At 48.1% G+C, this 23,766-nt stretch overlaps 1 protein-coding gene across 4 annotated transcripts in view; it reads right to left on the bottom strand.

The window, feature by feature from the left end:
- Positions 1–20,306, bottom strand: part of Slc44a2 (solute carrier family 44 member 2) — a 34,798-nt gene extending 14,492 nt beyond the window's left edge. For 2 of the 4 annotated variants that reach the window (XR_003710919.1, XM_028763724.1), the window contains exons 1-2: positions 20,180–20,290; positions 3,489–3,537 (exon numbers count right to left, since the gene is read on the bottom strand). Coding sequence is in view for 3 of the 4 variants with exons in the window: in XM_028763724.1 (XP_028619557.1) it covers positions 3,489–3,537; positions 20,180–20,210 (80 nt within the window). In the remaining variant the exon portion in view is untranslated. Of the gene's footprint in view, positions 1–3,488; positions 3,538–20,179 lie in introns of all 4 variants that reach the window. The other 2 variants (XM_028763722.1, XM_028763723.1) reach the window with 1 other exon arrangement.
- Positions 20,307–23,766: the final 3,460 nt, after the last annotated feature.

Here is a 23,766-nt window from a genome sequence, read left to right as displayed (position 1 = left end):
CAAATATATCTGCATGTATATATATACATATATATATATATATATGCATGCAGGTGTATTTGTGTGTATAAGCTAAGGGACAACTTTGGGAGTGTGTTCTCTTTCGACCATGTAGGTGCCTGGGGTAGACCATCAGGTTTGGTAGTAGGCTCCTGTTTTACCCACTAAACCTTTCCTCCAGCCTTAAGTTTTATTATGTGGGTTTTTTTTTCCCAAATCTTTTGTAAGACTTATTTTTATGTGGAGTGTTCAGTCACAGGTGTGTATGTGCATCTCATGTGTGCCTCACATAAGGGCCACAACTGAAGTTACAGGTGGCTGTGAGGTAATGTGTGGGTGCTGAGAACGTATCCTGGTCCTCTAGAATTGCAGCAGATACTCTTAACCACTCAGCCATCTCTCTGGTCCTACAGTTTTTCTATGTCTATGTGTATGTGCCTGTGCCTGTGCCTGTGCCTGTGCACAATCAGAAGCCAGAAGAGTACACTGGCGTTACAGGCATTTTGAAGGTACCCAGCTTGCTATGGGGGAGCTGAGATCCAAACTCCAGTCCTTATGGGTGGACAAGCACTCTAAACCTCTGGTCTCTCCAGTCACTTCTCAATCCACCACACACAAAACAAATCCTCCCTCCCTCCCTCCCTCCCTCCCTCCCTCCCTCCCTCAATCCCTCCCTCAATCCCCACCACTCTGTGTTGCGAATCTATGCACATGACTTTAAAGGGTTCATTTTCTCTCCCATCATGCAGGTCCCAGGGACTGTCAGTCGTCAGACTTTCTGGTCTTCACTTGCTGAGCCACCTTACTGCCCTGGTTTTTTTTTTGTTTTGTTTTGTTTTTTGTTTTTTGGTTTTTTTTTGTTACTTGTTTAGCACAGGGCCCCACATACTCAAGACTCCCCTTAAAGTTGCTATGTAGCCAAGTTCACCCTGAAGTCCTGATGCTCCTGCCTCCACTCTGTGTGCGTAGGTTGACTCCCCATCCCTGGCGAGTTCACCCAGTGCTAGAGTGGAATGCAGGGCTTCCTGCATACTGGGGTAAGCACTCTATCAGTTAAACCATATCTCCAGTCCTGGCTTTAAAACAACAAAAACCTGGGGCTGGAGCGATGACTCAGTGGTTAAGAGCACCCCTGCTTTCCAGAGGTCCTAAATTCAATTCCCAGGACCCACATGGTGACTCATCTGATGTCCTCATCTGGCATGCAAGTGTACCTGCAGACAGAGCAGGCATACATTTAAAATATATATACATATATATATTTCTAAAAAATTCAAGGTGCTCGAAAGTTGTCACAGTAGTGAAAAAACACTTGTTGCAAGTTGGATGTGGTGGTACATGCCTTTAATCCCAGCATTCAAGAGGTAAAGACAGGTGAATCTCTGAGTTCAAAGACAGTCTAGTCTACTAATGAGTTCCAGGACAGCCAGGGCCATGTTGAGAAACCTTGTAACCTTGTCTCAAAACAAACAAACAACTCCACAACAATAAACCTCACCCAGTATGATGGCTTACACATTTAATCCCATTAACTCTGGAGGCAGAAACAGGTAAGTTTGAGGCCAGCCTGGTCAACAAATCAAATCCAGGATAGCCAGGGCTTTGTTACACAGTGAAAAACCAAAACCAAATCAAGCCAGCACTTGTTGCTCTGCATTTCTAGAGGGCACAGGCTCAGTTCTCAGTAACTACCTGGTGGCTCTACATCAGTAACTCCAGTAAAGGATCTGGCGCCCTCTTCTGGCCTCAGCGGGCAGCAGGCATGCATGTAATGCACATACACACATGCAGACAACCACGCACATAAATAAATAAAAACAACTCTATAATTTTGAGACAGGATCTCTGAAAGTCACCCAGGAGGGTCTTGAACTTTTTTTTTTTTTTTTAATAATTAGCCAGGAAGTGGTGGCCAGCCTGGTCTATAGACCTAGAACAAGTTCCAGAATGGCCAGGGCTACACAGAGAAACCATGTCTCAAAAAACAAATATGTGTATTTATAACACACACACACACACACACACACACACACACACACACACAAAACTGGCCGAAGAGTGAGCTCTCAGTTTAAAAGCACTAAGTTTGACTCCAATCATCCACCCAGAGACCCGCGACCTTTGGTAACACCAGTTTAAGCAGATCTGACCCCTCATTCTGACCTCCTTGGATACCAGCCAGGAACGACGCAGACCACAAATATAAATGTGGGAAAACATTTCCACAGTTCCAGGGGCTCTGATACCCTCTCTCATCCTCCATGTGGCCCAATACACACATGCAGACAAAATATTCATACACATAAAATTAAATTTAAAAAAATTAAGTAGAAGCTGGGTGTAGCAGTACATACCTTTTACCCAGTACTCTCCCTTTTTGTTTTGTTTTGGTTTTTTGTTTTTCAAGACAGAGTTTCTCTTTGTAGCCCTGTCTGTCCTAGAACTCACTCTGTAGACCAGGCTGGCCTCGAACTCAGAAATCCGCCTGCCTCTGCCTCCCAAGTGCTGGGATTAAAGGCATGCCCCACTACTGCCTGGCCAGTACTCTCCTTTTAGAAATAATATTTTTATTAATAATTTGAAGATTCCATGTAATAGATTATAATTGTATCAATTCCTCCTCCCTCCCCAAGCCTTGAACTTTTGATCCTCTTGCCTCTCAAGTAGCTGGGATCATAGAAATAGGAAGCCACTTATCCAGGTCAAAATAAAATTTTGTCTATGTGTACAAGGCTTATGTAGAGGCAGGTGGATATGTGAGTTCAAGGCCAACCTGAAAACCTGAACTACATAGAAAGTTCCAGGACACCAGGCGGTGGTGGCACACACCTTTAATCCCAGCACTTGGGAGGCAGAGGCAGGCAGATTTCTGAGTTCGAGGCCAGCCTGGTCTACAGAGTGAGTTCCAGGACAGCCAGGGCTACACAGAGAAACCCTGTCTCGAAAAAAAAAAAAAAAAAGTCCCAGGACAGCCCGGGCTACATAGAGAGACCTTGTTTCAAAAAATAATTCCCCCAAACTAAACAAACAAACAAACAAACAAACGGGCAGGGTGGGAATGCCACTCAGTGGTGGCACCTCTGCTTAGTACTGAGGCAGGGGGCAGGAGAGCCTTGGTGATGACTCAGGAGGACTGTTTTGGATCTTTGGGACACATAATGAAGAACACCAACTCATGCAAGATGTCCTCTGACCACCACACACACACAGTAACAAATGCACACCACACCCGTACATGCAGACATGCACACCACGCATAAATAGATGTAAAAAAGAAAAGGATCCATGTATGTGTGCACAGTGCATGCCTAGTGTGTGCAAAAGGCTCGATTCCATTCCAGGCTCCACTAGGAGGTGGCTAGGACCTTAAGGAAATTAGCTTTTGAATCACTGAACATTGCATTGGTTTATCCTGCTTTGCTGGAGAACACACACTGGGACACTTCTCCCCATCTTTCCCCTCTTTCCCAGGAAGGAAGTGTTCTTACCTGTTGTAAATGGGTCCTTTGAAGGTGGGGTCGTATTTCTGAGGCGTCCCTGAAAGTCAACAGGATTAAGTAGGATGAGAAAATAACACAGCCAGCCGAAGAAGACCCGGGTACCTCTAAGCCATAAGGAGCTCCGAGTTGTATCTGCATCCTACCAACAGGGGACTACACCCAAGCTCTGAGATCATCAGAGCCCATTGTCCTGGGGGTGACCAGCTGATTCATCAGCCTGCTATCACCCAAGGAAAATGCCTGGAAGGATTTACAATGACCAGAGCAAAGAACACAAAGCCCACTGTGGAGAGGTTCAGATGTTCTAGGGATGCGTGCCGGCCAGGTCCTCAGTAGAGGAGAGAGAACGGGTGTCTTGGGCACCTGTGGTAACCACTGAGGTGATGGGAGCTGGGAGCTAGCATGGGCCAAAGGGAGACGGCGACTGGAATGCAATTCCTTTCACTTCCCTTTTGCAACCTTCCTTGGCAGTCCACAGTCCCCACTGCTGCCCCTGGGGTGCCTAAGGAGAGCTCGCGTACCGTGCTTCCCGTAGTAATGCTGCGAATCATTCCCCATTCCTGCTGTGCAGCCGCGACGGCGCCCTGACGGTCTGTCGGAGCCCTCCTGGACACAGCAGCCACAAGCTGCAGCTGCTCCAAGACGGCCCAAACCGGTCAGACAGGCCCCAGCCAAAGAACCAAGGGGAGGGACCGATCCAGGGGGCAGGGCCGGGTGGGGCCGCAGCTGCTACTGCCACTCATAGGTAGTAGCCAGATTTAGCCCTCCCTGCCCCCACCTTCACCCAGCCCCGCCCAGGAGCCTGAGGTGGCTCTAGTCTTGTCCTCCATCCACCCACCTTCCACCTACCCACGAGGCAATGCATCCAGGGACAGTTTTCTAACCCTAAAATGTCACCCCAGACTATTCCACCCTTCAGGACGGAAACTGCGGCACAGGGAGGAAAGAAAGCAGTAGATACTCAAACAAATGGATAAAATGGAGGGTCGATTGGCCATTTATTTATTTATTTATTTATTTATTCATTTATTTATTTTTGAGTCTCCTATAGCTTAGACTGGCGTACAACTCACTGTTTGGCCAAGCATAACCTTAAACTACTCATCCTTTTTTCTCCATCTCAAGGATCCGCCCACTTTGGCCTCCAGAGTGCTAGGATGAAAGGCACAGGCCGACTTGGCTACTTTGCTATTTGTTTGTATGTATCCGGGTAGGTGGAGTGATTTGCACATATCTATAGGTACCCTAATATGCCAGCCTCGCCAATCTCTCAAAACAAGAAAAATCTGGCTAGACCAAATGTGAGATCAAGTTCAAGATGACTCTAGGATACAGAATGATATGGGTCTCACAACAGCCGCAGGAAATACCAATCCTTGCCTCAGAGATCAGGCACAGGAGGCCAGGGGGAAGCAGCTGGCACTAGGGCAAAAGATACACTGTCAGGTTAAGTGGAAACTTCTAGTTCTTTGGAAAGTTAGTTATGTCAAATGATGGTCTGCTGGGGCACACAGGTGAAAGGAAGTCTTGCTAAAGCAAACACGTGAAAGAATGCTTTCCTAAAGCAGACACAGTGAAAGAATGTTTGGATATAACAAACCTGTGAAAAGCCACTTGATGGAAGAGTATAAATATGACCCCACAGACAGTAGGAATCGAGCACTGAGCTTTGGTTTGGTTACTCTGCCTTGATATTCTTTGCTACACACGCATGTTCGCTTTACATTGTTAAGCTCAACTTGTGGCAATGCCACCAATGAGGGAAACGCACCAAAAAAACGGTGGTTCCTGCAGCAGCTTGCCGCTTCTGCAGCCTCAGATGGCGAGCCTGGCTGTTTCTTCAGGATTGAACTATAGCTGCCTGGTGTCTGCTTGCTGAAAGGACTAGACTGTAGCTGCTGGTTCATGCCTGGCATCTACCTGCCTAGAGGCCTGGTCTGCAGCTGCTGATTCATATTTGGTGTTTGCTATAGGACTGAACTGCTGCCAAAGAAGATCAAGCTCGCCCCCAAAGAACTATTACTGAACAGGTCTACTTCCCCCACATCCTAATAACTTTTCTCTTCCACTACCTCTACTGAGTGGGGGGCTAGAGGAAAAGTTGAACCCTTATTAAAAGTAGGTTGCAAAACATTTTTGCTTACAGTCAGTGTAGTGAATGTAGGACCAGTAGCAGGTGTCAGTGTGGGGCATACAGCTGGAGTAACATTATACAATCGGCATAGACATATACATACACACATTTAAGTATACTGTACATTTCCATAAGGGTATTTAATCCACCAGGAAGTATACTGAAAAAAATAGGTATGCAGTTGGTGTGATGTGTACATCATAGGTGTACACACGAGGACATGCAATGTGTGCACGGTGAGAGTCACTGTCTGTACCCTCATCACTACTACACACATTCAAACCAACCACCAAACCACACTGGGGCACGGCTCAGAGGTACAACCCTACCTAAAATTCCCTAGTGAAGGACAGAGGTGGGGGTGACTCAGCGGTCTGGCTAACTAACGTGTGAAAGCATTGAGCACCCTCGCACAAAGAACACTAACACCTACAGCTGCCGCCTCCCAGGCCAGCACACCCAGTTAGGCTCTGCTCTCTAATCAGTTGTCCTTAGAAAAAGGCCACCTCCCCTCCTCTGGCTCACTGTGAGGAAGCCTTGGGTGACCCCTGAGCCACAGGCTTCAACAAACAGGCGGGGCCAAAAGCTTCAAGCCACTGAGGCTGACCAGAACTCCCAAAGAAATTGCCTTTGTTTCCCAGAGCCCCTAGCTGCCCTCACAGCAGCTGGTTACACCTCACCTAGATTTAGCAGTGGACAGAGTAGACAACAAGCCGCTTCTGTTCTCAGCTGGACAGTTCCTTGAGGACAGTCAAACCAAGCGGTCGCCCCTACCACCACATCCTTAATGACGGCCCTCTAGTGGCTCCCTCACATGGGCTCCCCTGACCCTACCACTCTTCACAGAGGTCTCAGGTTCACCTCATCCTTGTCAAGGTCATATGCAAACCTTTCTCTCAACTAGAACCAGCAGGGTGATGGCTGTTTCTTCCACAAAAGGCTCAGGCCAGAGTCTTGCTTCATATCCAGTTCCTTTGAGATAGAGCACTTAGCTTGATTTCTGTAAAGCCTTAGGTTCAATCCAATCCCCTGTAAACTCTTTCCCCTAAATGCTAGGCATGGTGGCCCTACAACTGCCACCCATCACCTGAGAAGCTGAGGCAAGAGAACTGCCTTGAGTTGAGGCCACCCTGAGATACATAGCTAAACCCTGGCTGAAAAAAAAAAAACAAAAACCAATTTCAATTCTTGGGGCTGGAGAGATGGTGCGGTGGTTAAGAGCACTTGCTGTTCTTGCAGAGGATGGGAGTTCAGTTCCCTGTACCCACACGGCAGCTTCACCTGTAACTCCAGTTCCAGGAGATGAGACACCCTCTTCCTACCTCTAAGGGGACCATACAGGAACCTGATGAATATGATGTGCAAGCACCCACACGTGCACATAAAAGTAAATAAATACTTTAAAATATATTAAGTGTGTTTATTTATTGGGGTGGGGGGTAGTCAAGGCATGGTTTCTATGTGTAGCCCTGGCCATCCTGGAACTCAGAGATCTGCTTGGCTCCTCCTCCAGAATGCTGGAATTAAAGGCATGCACCACTACTGCCTGGCTATGTTTTAAACATTTTAAAACCCTGAGCCAGGGCCCTGTGGAATCTCAGCACTGTGGAGGTAGAGGCAAGTGGATCTCATGAGTTCCAGGCCAAGCTGGTCTACTTAGGGAGTTCCAACTAGTCAGTGCTACACAGTGAGACAATGTTAAAAAGATCAAAACAGAAACCAAACCATGTCCTACACCTATGGCCCAGCATTAAGAAGGTGCCCTCTGGAAGATTCAGAGTACATAACTGACCTCAGTTACACAGTAAACTGAGGGTCTACTACATAGTAACAGAAGGTCGGCCTCAGCTACAAACTTTAGTCCACAGATAAAGCAAAAGTCTTTAAGTCAGTATGCCTGATATGTAACTGGAAGACAATAAATTTAACCTTACCCTGACTCAGAGGCAACAAATTCCACAAGAATTAATCGTGCTAATAGATAAAACCTCAAACTATGAGAAGCATGAAGAAACTGCAGGAGACTGTCTCTGATAGGGAGGCTGGCAGGGTGAGTGGGAAGCAAGATAAGGGACTATTAGATGTTTCTAGTGTCAACTGGGGTCCCTGACCCAGGGGCTGGCCACATGAAGACAGGTATTGTTTTAACCCTCTTTACATGGGGAAGCCCATCCCTGCCAGGTCTCCTACACTGTCCGTCCCTCAGTTTAGGTTTGATGAGTAAGTGGGAGCCACTGAGAGTGACTGAGTAATAGCATAGATCTGTTGAGGGAAGGCAATGTCTGTGTTGTCTAGCAGCTGACAGCTCTCTCAGTTACAGAAAGATAGGACTTGGATTAACCTTCAGACAGAATTTAGATTGTGGGGTGGGAGTGGGGGCAAGGGATGTGGTGAAACGGCTCCGAAGATACGAAGATACAGGTACTTGCTGCTGAGGCCGATGACCCATCTCCAGGCCTCAGAAGGCAAAGGACTGACTCCTGCAAGTTAGCCTCTGACCTCTGACCTCCATGTGCATGCCACAAAGTGGGCACGCCTGCCTGCGGGCCCACACACACAGATGAATATAATTTTACTTAAATGTAGAAAAGGCACCAGGAGGGCTGGAGATATGGCTCAGCAGTTAAGAGCACTGACTGTTCTTCCAGAGGTCCTGAGTTCAATTCCCAGCAACCACATGGTGGCTCACAACCATCTGTAATGGGATCCAATGTCCTCTTCTGGTGTGTCTGAAGACAGCTCCAGTGTACTCATATAAATAAGATAAATAAATCAATCTAAAAATTGTTATTTAAAAAAAAAAAAAAAAAAAGAAAAAGAAAAGGCACCAGGATGGGCTTGGCTCCAGCCTGACACTGAGGCCTCCCAGGGAAAAACTGAGAATATTCCTGGCACAATTTGATGGGTTCCAGTAGCTCTCATTAAGCTCAGCTGCTTGGGGATGAGAGAGGAGGGGAAGCCTGCAAGAGTTTCTGATCATGGAGGCAGATTCATCCCCTGCAGGATGGGAGACTGGGTCTTTGCTACCACAAAACCAGACAATGTGAACAGAAAGCTGAATTGGAGAGAGGGAAGGGGAAGCGGCTAAAGCCCCTATCTAGGAGGCATGAAGTCCTTCTCCACTGCAGGGGCACACGTGCTCCGCTCGCCATCTCAACCCTTTGGAAATAGAGGTGGGAGAACGGAAAGTTTAAGGTCACTGGCTGGGGCTACAGCTAAATGGATAAGGGCACTTGACCTATAGGCACGAGAACCCAGGTATGAATTCCAAGAATCCATTTAAGAAGTGAGTCACTCAGCTGGGCATGGTGGCACATGCCTTTAGTCTCAGCACTTGGGAGGTAGGGGCAGGAGGATCTGTATAAGTTCAAAGCCAGTCTTGTATTACAGAGTTCAAGGACAGCCAGGGCTACACAGAGAAACCCTGGGGTGGGGGTGGGGACAGGAAGGGGGTAGGAGAAGAACAGCATCAATAAACTGAGGTCTTACTGTGTGTGTAGCAGCCTCCAAGACTACATTCTATCCTGCAGGGAGGCAAAGAACAACAAAGTAGCTTTATGGACTCCCTGAAACTGACCAGATTCACTAGACCCTCCCTGCCTGAGTACAGATTAAAAGCTGAGCCGCAAGAAGACTCTCAGACAAAAACAACTGCCTGGAAGAGGTTTAGACCAACTGAGGCACCTGTAAAGGTCACCCTCCAACCTAATGAGCGGCCTGCAGGCTGTGTAGCGTGCTCCAGGTTCCCAGCTTTGGGAGCTGTCGCCCATGCTGGGGTGGGCTTTGGTGATGTAGCCGTTTTGGAGTCACTTCTCCTGTAACTCCCCACCCATTATTCCTGTAAGTAACCCCAGGAAAACCCGTAGTTCACCAACTTGGACTTTGGTGGTATCTTCCACACTTTGGTCTGTTGTGGGTTCCGTGTCTGGGGTGAATGGACAAGTATGTTTCATTTCCTCAGGAAATGTTGTCAAACAATGGGCATAAACCAGACATGGTGGCACACACATTTAATCTCAGGGAGTTCCAGGTCGGCCAGAACTGCATAGTAAGACCCTGGGAGGTGGGGAGTGGTTCATGCCCTAATCACAGCGCTTGAGAGGCACAGACAGGCACATCTCTATGAGTTTGGGGCCAGCCTGGTCTACAGAGAGAGTTCTAGGACAGGCAGAGTTACACAGAGAAACCCTGTCTCAAAAAAAAAAAAAAAAAGCCAAAAACCAAAACAAACAAAGGCAAAGAGTTGCAGAGGAAGACAAGGTTATCTCAGTACTCAACTTTCAAGTGCTCACACCACATACAAAAAGAAACCAGTGTGTTGTCAATGCCATCCTTGGCCTAGTGAGACAGGCCAGAGAAGCAGAGTCTAGCAGGTTGGTTCAAGGTGCCTTACTCTTGAAACTCAAGGCACAAACATGCACACACAATAGATAAATCTTTTTTGCTGCTGATACTTTCAAAGCAATCTCTCTACCTAGCCCTGGTTGTCCTGAAACTCACACTATAGCTCAGGCTGACCTCGAACTCACAGAGATCTGCCTGTCTCTGTCTCCTGAGTGCTGAGATTAAAAGCCTGGCCCACCATACCCAGAACAATAATTTTTTTTCAAAATCTGCCTGAGCTAGATGAGAACTTGTCACAATAAAACAACAAGATGAGAACTAGGAACTGAGGAACCAGAGGCATGGTTCAGCCATTAAGAGCTCAAACAGTTCTTACAGAGGACCTGAGTTCCTGTAACTCTAGCTCCGGGCCGGGGGGGGGGGGCGGGGGGCGAAGGGTCAAACACCTCCTCTGGGACCATGCTCACTTGCACAGGTGAAGGTGTATGTGCTCTCTCTGTCATACACACACACACACACACACACACACACACACACACACAAGGAAGAGAGGGAGGAAAAATGAAAATTTAAAAGAAAAAGCTAACTTAAGTGGGATCTTACTTGACAGAAAGTTAAACTGAGGCCACTCAGTTAATCCCCGCGGCTGGTGACAGCAATAATGTAGACCGACAACCCAGCCCTGCAGCCTCTGGCCATTTCTCTGGTAGCTCCTGCATGTGGGAGTTGGAATGCAGCCTGTGCCCTCCCCAGCTACAATCCTCACTGGGCAGCATTAAGACAATGACTAGCTGTACACAGTGGGGCCTTTGGGAGATGATTAGGAAAAGGGACTTTCTCGCCTTGTGGCTGGGCCCTGGTGGCTTCATAATAGAGCTGGGTCTGAGGCATGAACCATCATCCTTGCTACTGAGGAGGCTGAGGACAGAGTATGACAAATTCAAACACAGAGAGGGTGCAAGGCCACCCCTAATTCAGTCGTTCTCTTTCCACACAGTGGATGCCATGTGACCGCTGCCTCAAGCTCCTGGTGCCTTACCCTCCCTCGCGTGACTGTACCTCGAAGTGTGGGACAAAATAAACCATTTCTCTTTATACTCCCCCCCAAAGGTCACAAAGGTCAGCCTTTGAGCATGACTAGCTGAGAATCCACTATTGAGGGTTTGAGGGTGTGGCTCAGTGGTAGAGCACTTGCCTAATATCTCTGTAATAGCTAACTTTACAACTTGACACAGCTAGGGTCATCTAAGAGGGAACTGCAATAGAGAAAACGCCCCCAAGATGGTTATTCTTGGTTGTCAACTTGACTGTATCTGGATCTAAAACCCAAAACTTTAGGGCACACCTGTGAAAATTTTCTGTGAAATTTGAAGTAGGAAGATCCACTTCTAATCCAGATCTTTACAGTAGGAAGACATTCTTTTAATCCAGATCTTTTATTCAGATCTAACCTGGGTCATACCTTCTACTGGAAGCCTATGAAAGAACATGAAAGAAGGTATCTTTTGTACTTGGCCTGCTCACCTTGGCCTTGCTAGCAAGTCCGTTCCTTCACTAGCATTAAAGCCTACTTCTTCAGAATTCCAGCATCTATTGCAGACCAGCTGAGACATCCAGCCTTGTGGACTGAGCAACTACCAGATTCTTAAACTTTCCGTTCGCAGCCATTGTTGGATTAGCTGGACTGCAGCCTGTAAATCATTCTAATAAATACCTGGGGAGGTTTGAATATGCTTGCCCCAGGAGAGCACTATCAGGAATGTGGCCTTGTTGGAGGAAGTGTCTCGCTGTGGAGGTGGGCTTTGAGACCCTCCTCTTTCCACCTGCTTTGTGATCAAGGTGTTGAACTCTCAGCTCCTCCTGCATCATACCTGCCTGGATGCTGCCATGCTTCCTCCTTGATGATGATGGACTGATCCTCTGAACCTGTAAGCCAGCCCCAATTAAATGTTGCCCTTTATAAGAGTTGCCTTGGTCATGGGGTCTCTTCACAGCAATGGAAACCCTTACTAAGACAATACCTTTGATAGATAGACAGACAGACAAACAGACAGACAGATTCATTCTATAAGGTCTGTTATTCTAGATTCTAGAAAATCCTGATTAATACAGCCTCTATAAGATCTGGCTGTAGCCTGCCCCCTGCCCCAAGACAGGGTCTTTGTGTAGCCCTGGCTTGTTTTGAACTCACAGAGATTCACTGCCTTTGAGTGCTAGGAGGGTATTTTCTTGATTAGTGATTGATGGGGGATGGACTGGCCCATTGTGGGTGGTGCCACCTCTGGGCTGGTGTACCTGGGATCTATAAGAAAGCATGCTGAGCAAGCCATGAGGAGCAAACCACGAGGAGAACCCCTCCATGGCCTCTGCTTCAGCTCCTGCCAGGTTCCTGTCTAATCTGAGTTCCTGACTTGGCTTCCTTCAGTGGACTGTGATTCAGGATATATAAACCAAGTAAAACTCTTTCTTCCCCAAGTTGCTTTTGGTCATGGTGTTTCACTAAGGCAATGGTAATCTTAACTAAGACAATCCTCCAGTGTGGGTATATAGGCGTGGCTCAGCAGTAGAACTCCTGCCTTGAATCCCCCAGTGAGGGGCCGACAGCATGGCTCTAAGGAAGAGCATTTGCCTCCCAGGTCAGTGGCCCTGAGTTCCATCCCTAGCATGGAGAAACACACACACACACACACACACACACACACACACACACACACACACACCTGTGGGCTGGCTCACTCCCAGCCTCCCTCAGATGTCTTCTAGCAAGAAAAATCATCACCAGACAAAACCCTGTGACCTTTGGCTCAAACTGGAAGCTAACTCACATTTTGTATAACTTACATAGTCTATGACATGGAGTTAAGAGCAAAAGAAACCAACCAGACCAAGACCCAGGAGGGGGCAGCAGTGGTGTGGAAGAATGGCAGCTGGACTGTGAAGTCAGAGGAGGGAGGTCCAGCCAAGCTGGGCATGAGGGCTCATCTACCCAAGCACAGTGGGGGCGGGAGATAAGGAAACCAACTCAGGCAGTGTGCCACGATGCTTTTGCCGGGACGTCAAGTGGCACCCTGCCCCCACAACTTCCAAACACTGGCTAAGTCAAGGGCTCCAGTGTCCAAGGCCTTGCCTACACAGTCCTCGCCTTCCCAGAAGTCTGGGCCTGGCCCAGAGAGATTTTGGCTGCACAGACAAGTCCTTCTGACAAGAATTTGGGGGCAGTGCCCATGCAGTAAAGGAATGGAGAGAACTGAGCCTGGTAGCTGATGCCTGTCATTCCAACACTGGGGTAATAGAGCCAGGAAGATGGTAAAACTGAGGCCAGTTAAGGCTGCAGAGTGAATTCTAGACCAGCCTAAGTTTACCTCTAAAAATAAGTTAATGAATTAAATTAAATAATCCATAAATTAATTAGTTAAAAACTGGGCATAGGGGCACACACCTTCAATCCCAGCACTTGGGAGGCTGAGGCAAGCAGATCTCTGTGAGTTGAGGCCAGCCTAGTTACATGCTGAGTACCAGGACACCCAGAGTTAAGTAAAGAGACCCTCCCTGTCACAGAAAATGAATGAATAAATAAATAAATAAATAAATAAATAAATAAATAAATAGAATAAAAGCCCACAAGTATCAATGGTGGAGCCCTGGCTTTGTGTTCATAAATTAGACCACTGGCTTAGCATGAGTCCTGAGAAACCTGGGCTCTTCCTCAGCGTCACATCAACTGAGCAAGGTAGTACATGCCTGTCACCCCAGCCTTCAGACAGTGAAGGGAGGCAGGTTAGGAGTTCAAGCAAGGCCTGGGCTTTCAACTGAGTCTGAACCTGAGTGTGAGGGCAGCCTGAGCTACTAGGGACCCTGTCATAAGTACATGCAGACACTTCAATACAGATTTAAAAAAACAAACAACAGTCAAAAGATGGTGAGGAAGGAACCACTTTTACCCTCACTTCCTCTCCCAGGCAAGTTCTGAGTATTTCCTCTTTCTCTCCAGATGCTGTCGGCGGGCCACAGACCCAGCATGTCTGTAACCCACTGTCTCCTAAGCTCCATGTGTTTGGTGCTAGGATGAACCACAGGAACTTTGATTGTCTTTGAGTCTCACCACACCCCTCCTCTCCTCGCCCACACTATTCCCTCCTGGCTAAGTCACAGGGTAACAGGACTGCGTATTATTCCTCCTCAGGAAGGCTAACCTCCTTCTTGGATAAGGCTACAAGGTAATCTATTTAAAGCTTGTTTAAATCAGACCTATTCATTTTATTTTACCTGGGTGTCTTGCCTGCATGATGCTATGCACAATGGAGACACCTGGTGCCTACAGAGGTCAGAAGAGAGAACCAGGTCCCCTGGGACTGAAGTTAATGATGGTTGTGAGCCACCACCTGGGTTCTGGGAAAGGAAGTGTCCTCTGCAAGAGTAGTCAGTGCTTTTAACCACTGAGCCCTCGCTCCCTCCAGTCTTGCTACACTGTATTTCACTGAGCACAGCTCTCACAGAGGACCCTTCCCCAGCACCACGCCACGGCTCACAACTATCTGAAACTCCAGTTCCAGGGGACCCGACACCTTCCTCTGACCTCTGCACCCACACAGTCCAGACACACATGCAGGCAAAACACCCATACATATAAAACTAAAATCATAAGTCTAAAAAGATACAGATTCGTGGGAGCCCCAGATAAATTGGTTTAGTGGGCAAAAACCTTGGTCTGAAGCCTGAAGAGCTGAGGTCCAGTCCCCAGTACCCACATAAAAGCTGGGGGTAAAAGTGTAACAGGCCTAGGCACAGACACTGTCTCAGAACGTAAGTTAGAGAGCTGGAGGGTGCAACAAGCAAACTTGCTGCCAAGCTGGATGCCCTCAGCACCATCCTAGAGATTCACACTGTTAAAGGAGAAAACTCACTCCCTACAACCCTGGCCTGTCCTCACACACACACAATAAATGAGTAAATGTATTTTTAAATTAATTTATTGTATGTATATGAGTACATTGTCACTTTCTTCATCCATACCAGAAGAATCCCATTACAGATGGTTGTGAGCCACCATGTGGTTGCTGGGAATTGAACTCAGGACCTCTGGAAGAGCAGCCAGTGCTCTTAACCGCTGAGTCATCCCCCCAGCCCCCCCATACCCCCCTACCCTCCCACCCCCCTAGTAAATGTATTTTTAAAAACTTACAAAGTGGCTGGGCAGTGGGCACTAGGGAGGCAGAAGCAGGCAAATCTGTGAATTCAAGCCCAGCCTGGTGTACTGAGCAAGACAGCCAGGGCCTCACAGCAAGAGAAACTCTGTCTCAAAACAAAACAAAACAAAAAAACAAAAAAAAACAAGAAACAAACAAACAAGAAAACAACAACAACAACAAAAAAAACCAATCAACCAAAAAACCCACAACAACAACAACACTCCAATCTTATAAAAGTGGAAACTTCACACCAGGTGTCAACTTGTGGTCCCTACATTATGTACACATGACCACACATGTGGGGCATGTGGAACTGTGTCACCAGACAAAAACTGGTAAGGATGAGCAGATTAAGAAACCCCAGCAATTCTCATCATTGAGAATGGTAGGGATTTGAATCTGCTCCCAGCCCAGTTCCGGTCCTGGAGCACATGACCATGACACTCCACGTGAGGACCGTGGCAACTGCTCAGGTAGCATAGAAACCCAGAGTTCTCCATGCTAATGAGGTATCGAGATGGGCCTGAGGGTTCAGCCAGTGAGCTTCCCTTCCTGGACAGTCCATCCTGCAAAAGGTATTGAATCTCTGGTCTACACTGAGTGAACCCTGAGTTTCCACAATGAGTGAACAGTTTGGACATGCAAGGACTGTCTTTCTCATCAAGAACCTCTGTGGGAGGAAACCTTCATTATCCAGCCAAGCCGCCTAAGTCTCTGCAGAAGCCCCTTCCAAGCATCGAGCATTTACCCCTGAGGGCCCCTCGTTCTCAGCTCCTCTCAGTCCGCAGTGGCATCTGGATCCCCTGGAGGTTGGGAACACCAGCCTCCGCCTCTGCCTGTGCTGCTTCTCACCTGGGCCCCATCTTAGGCTGCATTCAACAAGCCTGACACCCCAAGTGGGAGATTGGTTAGGAAGAGCAGAAAGAGTGAACGGGAAAGGGAGGGGTGAGAGGGGGTGATGGAGGAATATGATTCAAGTACATCAAATGCACTATAAAAATATCATAATGGGGCTGGGGACAAGGCTCAGTAGTTAAGAACATTTTCTGAGCCCTGGCCCTCTGGAAATCACTAGGTAGACCAGGCTGGCCTAAAACTCTCAAGAGATCTGCCTTTCTCTGCTTACAAGTGCTGGAACTAAAGATGTGCACCACCACACCCAGCTTTATTTATTTCCATACATGTGCACGCATGTGGTATGTATGTCTGAGTTTATTTGGAAGAGGATGTGAAATCCTATAAAGTTGGAGTTATCAGTGGTTGTGTTCCGCAGTTTGGGTGTTGGGGACCAAATCAGTCCTCTACTAGAGCAGTAAACATTCTCAACTACTGAGCCACCTAACCAGGCCCTTGCCGTGTAGCCTAGGCTGGACTCAAACTCATATGTACCCACCGATGAATTCTAATCTTCCTACCCCTGCCTCCTGAGACCTGGTACGCACCTGGTTCACAGGTGCTGGAGATGCAGCCTGGGGACCCACGTATACCTGGCAAGCGCCGTGCCAACATAACAGTCCCCAGCAAAGTCAGCTGCTTGTTAGCCAAGCTTCACTGTGTGTTGCTCTGCTTTGGGTTCTAGAATCTTTGCCTGCTCATGCCAAGGCTGGGCTGGGAGGAAGTCTGTGCCATTAAGGACACTGGCCAGGCCCTGAGCCATTTCCCTTTCCTACGGAGCTGCCATCTTCTTCCAGATACATGTTATCTACTGGGAAAGGTGCTTCCTGCCCTGCCCTGCCCTGCCCTTTTGTGCCTCACTCTGTTTCCTGATGTAGGTGCCTGTCTATTAGTTCATGAAAAAGCTTCATCCTCCATGCCACCAGCCCCAGGGATATCTGAGCACAGGAGGCCTCCCCACAGATCATTGACAAGTCCAGCCCCTGAACTTAGGAGGTGGAACAAGATAAAAAATTGAAGGTCATCCTGGGCTGGATAGTGAGTTCAAGTCCAGCCTGCACTTCACGTGATCCTGTGTCAAAAAAATAAACCACCATTAGCCTTGTGCATGATGGTGCAGTCTCAGAGAGGTCACCCTCTTACCCAGTCTCACAGCACGGAAAGATCAGAACCTTAACCAGGTGTAGCTGTGCTTCTCATCCCAGCAGGGGCAGGGGCAGGGGCAGGGGCAGGGGCAGGGGCAGGGGCAGCGCCAGGGGCAGGCAGATCTCTGAGTTCAAGGCCAGTCTGGTCTACAAATAGAGTTCCAGGACAGCCAGACAGTTTCTACATAGAAAAACCCAAAAACCATGTCTCAAAAACCAAAACGATCAAAACCTTGATTTGAAGCTGGATCTGTCTAAAGCCATCCCCTAACAATCCCCTGAGGCCATTCCCATCGGTCACAGTGAAGAATGGGAAGCTACTTACCACAGGATTAGCCATTATACTCAAGAGAAAGCTGACAATGAGCTATGGAGTGCTTATTCACATATAGGGAACCTTGGGAGTTTTTTCCCCCCAGTGCTGCACCAACTCGGCATGGTGGTGCACAACTTTCACCCCAGAATTTAGAAGGTAAGAACAGAGGATCAGTCATTCAGCTACATAGTGAATGGTGCACTTTCTCTTTCTCTAAAGAGAAAGCTTAAACTATTTTGCAGAAATGTTATGGGGATGCCGGTACAGTCCAGGGTTTTCATTTTGGTAAGGTGGCCTGAGTTTCAGGAAAAACAAGGACCTTCCTATAATAAGGTCTGGTAGCCTGTCATTCCAGCTACTTGTAAAGGCTGAGGCACAAAGATGCAATGACTAGTGCAATGACTAAAGTCAAAGCTGAGTTACAAGAACCTAGCTCACAAATTTACATGCTTGAGGCCTAGGTTCAAGTCTCAGTATCCATAAGGAGGAAAGGGAGGAAGGGAAGGAGGGAGGGAAGGAGAAAGGGAAAAAAGGAAGGAAGAATGGTTGGAAGGAAAGATGGAAGGAAGGGATAAAGGGAGGAAGGAAAAGAGAAAAACAAAACAAAAAAAAATTCTATTTGCAAGTAGTCAAGCAGTGTGGTCCACCTGGAGGCAGTGACGTGGCTTTGGAAGCCAGGTAGAACCTCCTTCACAGCCTCCCGAGTCTCGTAGAGAAAAATATTAAGCTTTCCTTATGCCTGGAACACGCTTGTCTCAAATTGTCTCACTCGGCCGGCCGGCCGGCACACTCCAACCTTTATTTCTTAAAATAGACCCAAGCGGCTCCTCTTCCACACATAGCATCTTCTCCGTTGCTCTACAACCTTAACAACCTACAATTACACGTTCACTCTGGTCCTCCTCTTGTGGTCTAGGCCTTTCTCTGCTTGGTGGACTGCTGTGTTTCCAGTCAGATCTTTGCCTGTGAAAGGTCCCTTAAATTCTTGGGGGCCTGAAATGGGGGGCGGGGGGGGGAGTCTGAGCAGCAGAGTGGGATCTAGGCCCAGCCACTTGCTGAACATGACTGATGCCTTGGGGTCCAGTCCCTGCTGCCCGCCGAGCATGCGCGTTGCCTTGAGTTTCAGGCTCAGTGCTTGCAGGGTTCCAGCCCCACCCACACATAAACACCAGTGATTTCTGGGCATGAGCCGCATCATTTAGATTCCGGTTCTTGCTAAACACAAGCCAGAATCCTAGCTTTCAATACACTGCTTAGTGACCATGCGCCACGAGTCCCCAATTTCCATCCCAGCACAACATACAGCTCCGCTCTGCCCCTCCCCACAAAAAAAAGTTCCATCCTTTAGTCAAAATGAAGCCTGGGAAAACCATATCCTTGCTCACTCTGCCCTGCTCTTATTCCAAACAGACCTCAAGAAGACTAAAGATTCCCTCAGGTGTGATACCCAAGCATACTCAGGCTCCCAGACCGAGACTCCCACACCAGCCAGCCAGCCTGGAGCTTCAGACAGGGAGACCTGGTGGTCTGAGGCTGTCAACTTCAAGCTGGGAGATCCCTGAAAGGCTAGGTCCTGCTATCTTCCTTAAGGCCAGGAAGGGTGTGTCGCCACTGGGATCTGTCTATTCTTTCTTTTTTTTCTCTCCCCCTTGAGGGCACAGTCCCAGGAAAGAGGAGGAAGGCTCAGTGAGAGCCTACTTGCGTCTCTAGTTATTTTTGAACCGTTTCCGGCCCCCTCCCCAAGACTCTAAAGTCTAGCAGTTTCCAGGAAGTTCCCGTCACACAAAGTGGTATATCAGGGGGAGGGATGGAGCCCCTCTGCCATAGCCTCAAGCCATGCCTTCTAAGGCTTGTGGCAGATTGAGGCCCAGGGAACCCAAAATAGATAAGAGGAAGGAGGCTCAGAGTTCAACACCCGGTCCGTGGGAACCGGGAGTCGGGTGGGGTGAGAAAGACGCATCTTGGCCCCACCCCCAGCTCCAACTGGCTGATGCCACTCTCAGGCCTTATTGAGTTCCAGGTTTCCTGGAACCCTTAAAATTTCAGGCACCTGCAACAATCAGCACAGGCAGGGAAAGTTTCTGCATTGCTCCCCGCCAGCCCCCTTATCAAAGGCTCCCTCGTTTCTGTCCTTCCCTGTCGTGTTGGGCACCTAATTCCAGTTATTCGAGACTATCCAACCTTGACTCAGTTTCCCCATCTAGTGGTAAAGCTTGGGGTCGCTATTTCTGAATGTAAATGGCGAAGACATGGAGGACATTGGGGTCTTAAGGAGATGGGACGTATGGCGAGGTCGGCCCGGTTCTTGCCCACACCCCAAGCTAACATCGCTGCGTATCCCCTCCCCCGCCCATCATCTAATCCTCCCAGATAACGGGACCTCCAGGGGAGGAGCATGCGCCATAAGTCCCGGCCCATCGCTCAGGAAGGGAGTAAGCTTGAAGATTCCCCGAAAAGAGACACGGGGGACAACCTGGGCTAGGGCCAAGCGCTCCGGCTGAGCCAGCGCGGGATGCAGAGGCCTGAGGACGCGGACAGAAGGGCCTTAGTCCCGCCTGCAGCCACGAGCGTTTTAAGGCTCTCAGATGTCGCCCTTCCTCAAAACCCCCTCCTTCCCAAGTTAGCACAGGCGACCTACAGCCGGAGGCTACTCCTACCATAGACTGCGTCCTTCCGATCGTCCTCCATGGCCGCAACCGAGGGGAGCTGAGTCCGAAGCCAGCGCGACCCCAACCCAAGCGGGCGGGAGACACCGCGCGCCGCAGGCCCCGCCCTGCCCCGCCTGGCCCCGCCCCAGCGCACACGCCTATGGCAGCCCCGCGCCTCGGGGGCGTGGCCAGGGAGGGGCGTTGGGGGGCAGCCACCTTCTAGCTTCCAGTCGACTGTCTCTGCGGACGCCTCTCTGGGAACAATTTGTGTGTAGCATCTGCCTCCCAGTTATTCTTTTTGTTGTTGTTGTTTTGTTTTATTTTCGTGTTTTTGTTTTTTGAGACAGGGTTTCTCTGTGCTGCCCTGGATAGTACTGGAACTCACTCTGTAGACAATGCTGGCCTGAACTCCAGAGATCCGTCTGCCTCTGCCTCGCGAGTGTTGGGAATAAACGAGTGCTCAACCACCACCCGGCAAGTCATTCTTTGTCCGGGTACCGAGCACTGACTGTGAGCTAGCAGATAGAGAAAAAGTTGTCACGTGTTCATTCATCCAATTGGCGAGAAGTTGAGAGTTTGAACAAAAATCCGAAGGAAATAAAAAGAGGAGAAGCGGAATGTTCCTTGGCAGCCAGGCACAGAGATTTACGACTTTAGTCTTCCAATCCCAGCACTGGAGAGGCAGAAACTTGAGGATGTCCTCTAGTTCTCTGCCAACCAGGTAGGGCTACATAGTGAGCCCTTGTCTCAAAAACAAAACAAAAACGGGCCTGGAGAGATGGCTCAGAGGTTAAGAGCAGTTAACTGCTCTTCCAGAGGTCCTGAGTTCAATTCCCAGCAACCACATGGTGGCTCATAACCATCTGTAATGGGCTCTTCTGTTGTGTCTGAAGAGAGCAATAGTGTTCTCATATACATAAAATAAATAAATCTTAACAAACGGACGGGCAGTGGTGACGCAAGCCTTTAATCCCAGCACTTGTGAGGCAGAGGCAGGCAGATTTCTGAGTTCAAGGCCAGCCTGGTCTACAGAGTGAATTCCAGGGCAGCCCGGGCTATACAGAGAAACCCTGTCTCAAAAAACCAAACCAAACCAAACCAAACAAACGAAGGCAGGGCTGGAGAGATGGTTTCTTGGCTAAAGCACTGGCTGCTCTTTCTCAGGACCCACATCAGGAGACACACACCACCTGTAATTCTAGCTCCAGAGGATCTTATCCACAAGCGTTGCACTCAGCGTGTGCCTGGGTGCACACACATACACACAGATAGATAAACACAAAAGAAAGAAAATAGTCAAGTGACACAAAGATGAAATCCCCACCATGTTCATTCCGGAATGGTCTTACCGGCCTGGACCTTTGAGAAGCCATGGGAAGTCTTAGTGCCAGACTTGATTATTACTTTGCATAATAATCATTAAAAACATACAGGCAGCCTGGTCTACAGAGTGAGTTCCAGGACAGTCAGAGCCATACAAAAACCAAAATAATAATAGTAATAATAATAATAATAACAACATACAGGCATGCACATACACAGACACACAAATGAAAATAAATCACTCTTGAAGGTTGCTTTTTAAATTTTACTGCTTTTATTTTATGGGTACGAGTGTTTGGCTACATGTATGCATGTACTCTATGCTCATACAAAGCCCTCAGAGGCCAGATGGATCCCCTGGAATTCAAGTTACAAGCAATTGTGGACCATTATGTCGGTGCTGAGACTTGAACTCAGATCCTCTACAAAAACAGCAAATGTTCTTTTTTTCTTTTTCTTTTTTTTTTTTTTGAGACAGGGTTTCTCTGTGTAGCCCTGGCTGTCCTGGAACCCACTCTGTAGACCAGGCTGGCCTCGAACTCAAAAATCCGCGCCTGCCTCTGCCTCCCAAGTGCTGGGATTAAAGGCATGCGCCACCAACGCCCGGCCAGCAAATGTTCTTAATTGGTGAGCTACCTCTCTGTCTTAGATAGTTACTCTTGTCATGATGAAACACCAAAGACAACTAGAGGAGGAAAGGGAGGGTTTATTTCACTCACAGTTCCATGTAGCAGTTCATCACCAACCGCAGTGACCGTGAGAGCCTGGAGGCCGGAGCTGATGCAGAGGCCATGGAGAGGGGCTGGCCTGTGACCCATGGCTGGCTCAGTCCTTCCATAGCAATCACTAAGAAACTACCCTACAGGCATGCCTACAGCCCATCTTACGAAGACATAGTCTAAGCTGAGATTCCCTCCTCTCTGATGACTGTAGCTTATGTTATGTCGTAAGACTAGCCAGGACACTCACTCCCCAATACAAAAAAAAAAATCATTTTTTAAAGTTTTTTTATTGTGGTTGTTGTTACTAGTTGTTTGGTTGTTTGGTTGTTTGGTTGATTGTTTGGTTGGTTTTTCGAGACAGAGTTTCTCTATGCAGCTTTGTCTGTCCCAAAGCTCCAAGTGACATCACTGCCTCTGCCTCCTGTGTGCTGGAATTAAAGGATGGTGCCACTAGTACTCAGAAATTTTTTTTTTAAACTGAGCCTGCCTGGGGTCCTAGCTGTCCTGAAAGTTTTTATGTAGACCATACTGGGAAATATACTCCTGCCTCTACCTCAGAGTGCTGGGTTTAAAGGTATATGACACCATGTCCAACCTTAAAAGGAAGTTTTGAAGATAACTTCGAGGGGGCTGAAGAGATGGTTCAGTGGTTAAGAGCACTGTCTGCTCATCTAGAGGTCCTGAGTTCAATTCCAAGGAACCACATGGTGGCTCACAACCATCTGTATTTGGATTCAATCCCCTCTTCTTGTGTGTCTGAAGACAGTTACAGAGTACTCATATACATACAATAAATAAATCTTTGAAAGAAAGAAGAAGGCTGCAAGTGCAGAGAGCGCCCGCCGTGAGAGAGGTGGACGATCAAAGAGTTGTGGGTCTCAAGGCAGCACGGGCAGCAGGCTGCCTTAGTGTAAAAGAGGAGAGAGCTGGGTGTGGTTGCACACCTGGGCGGCAAAGGCAGGATGCTCTGTGTGAGTTCAAAGCTAGCCTGTTTTACTTAGTGAGTTCTAGGACAGCCATAGCTATGTAGAGAGACCCTGTCTCAAAATACCAAAAAGAAAAAAATTAAATCAAAAAATAAAAAACAATAAAAAAAGAAAGTAAAGAAAGGAAGGAAAAAGGAGAAGAGAGAAAAGGTGTGTGTGGGGTGTGTGTGTGTGTGTGTGTGTGTGTGTGTGTGTGTAGCCCACTGTTACAGAAGCCACCTGTAAATATAGGTCTCTGTCCCTGGAGCTCACTGGCCAGTCTGTCTGAACTGGAGAGTTCCAGATTCACTGAGAAACCTTGTCTCAGAAAATAAAGTGGAGGGGCTGGAGAGATGACCCAGCTGTGAAGAACACTGGCTGCTCTCGCAGAGGACCCGGATTCGGTTCACAGCCACCACATGGAAGCTAGCAATTGTCCATGACTCCAGTTCAGGGAACTCTGACACGCTCTTCTAACCTTCCTGAGCACCACATACAAGTGGGATAATCACAAAGGTACACAAGAACCACTCACGTATGTAAAAATAAACTTAAAAATCTAAAACATTAAAAAGGTGGAGAGCAA

The sequence above is a fragment of the Grammomys surdaster genome, unplaced genomic scaffold (genome assembly GCF_004785775.1).
Source record: "Grammomys surdaster isolate TR1022 unplaced genomic scaffold, NIH_TR_1.0 140, whole genome shotgun sequence".
Classification (NCBI taxonomy): Eukaryota; Metazoa; Chordata; class Mammalia; order Rodentia; family Muridae; genus Grammomys; species Grammomys surdaster.
The sequence above is the reverse complement of the archived record's forward strand: the minus strand, read 5'-3'. Positions and strand labels throughout refer to the sequence as shown.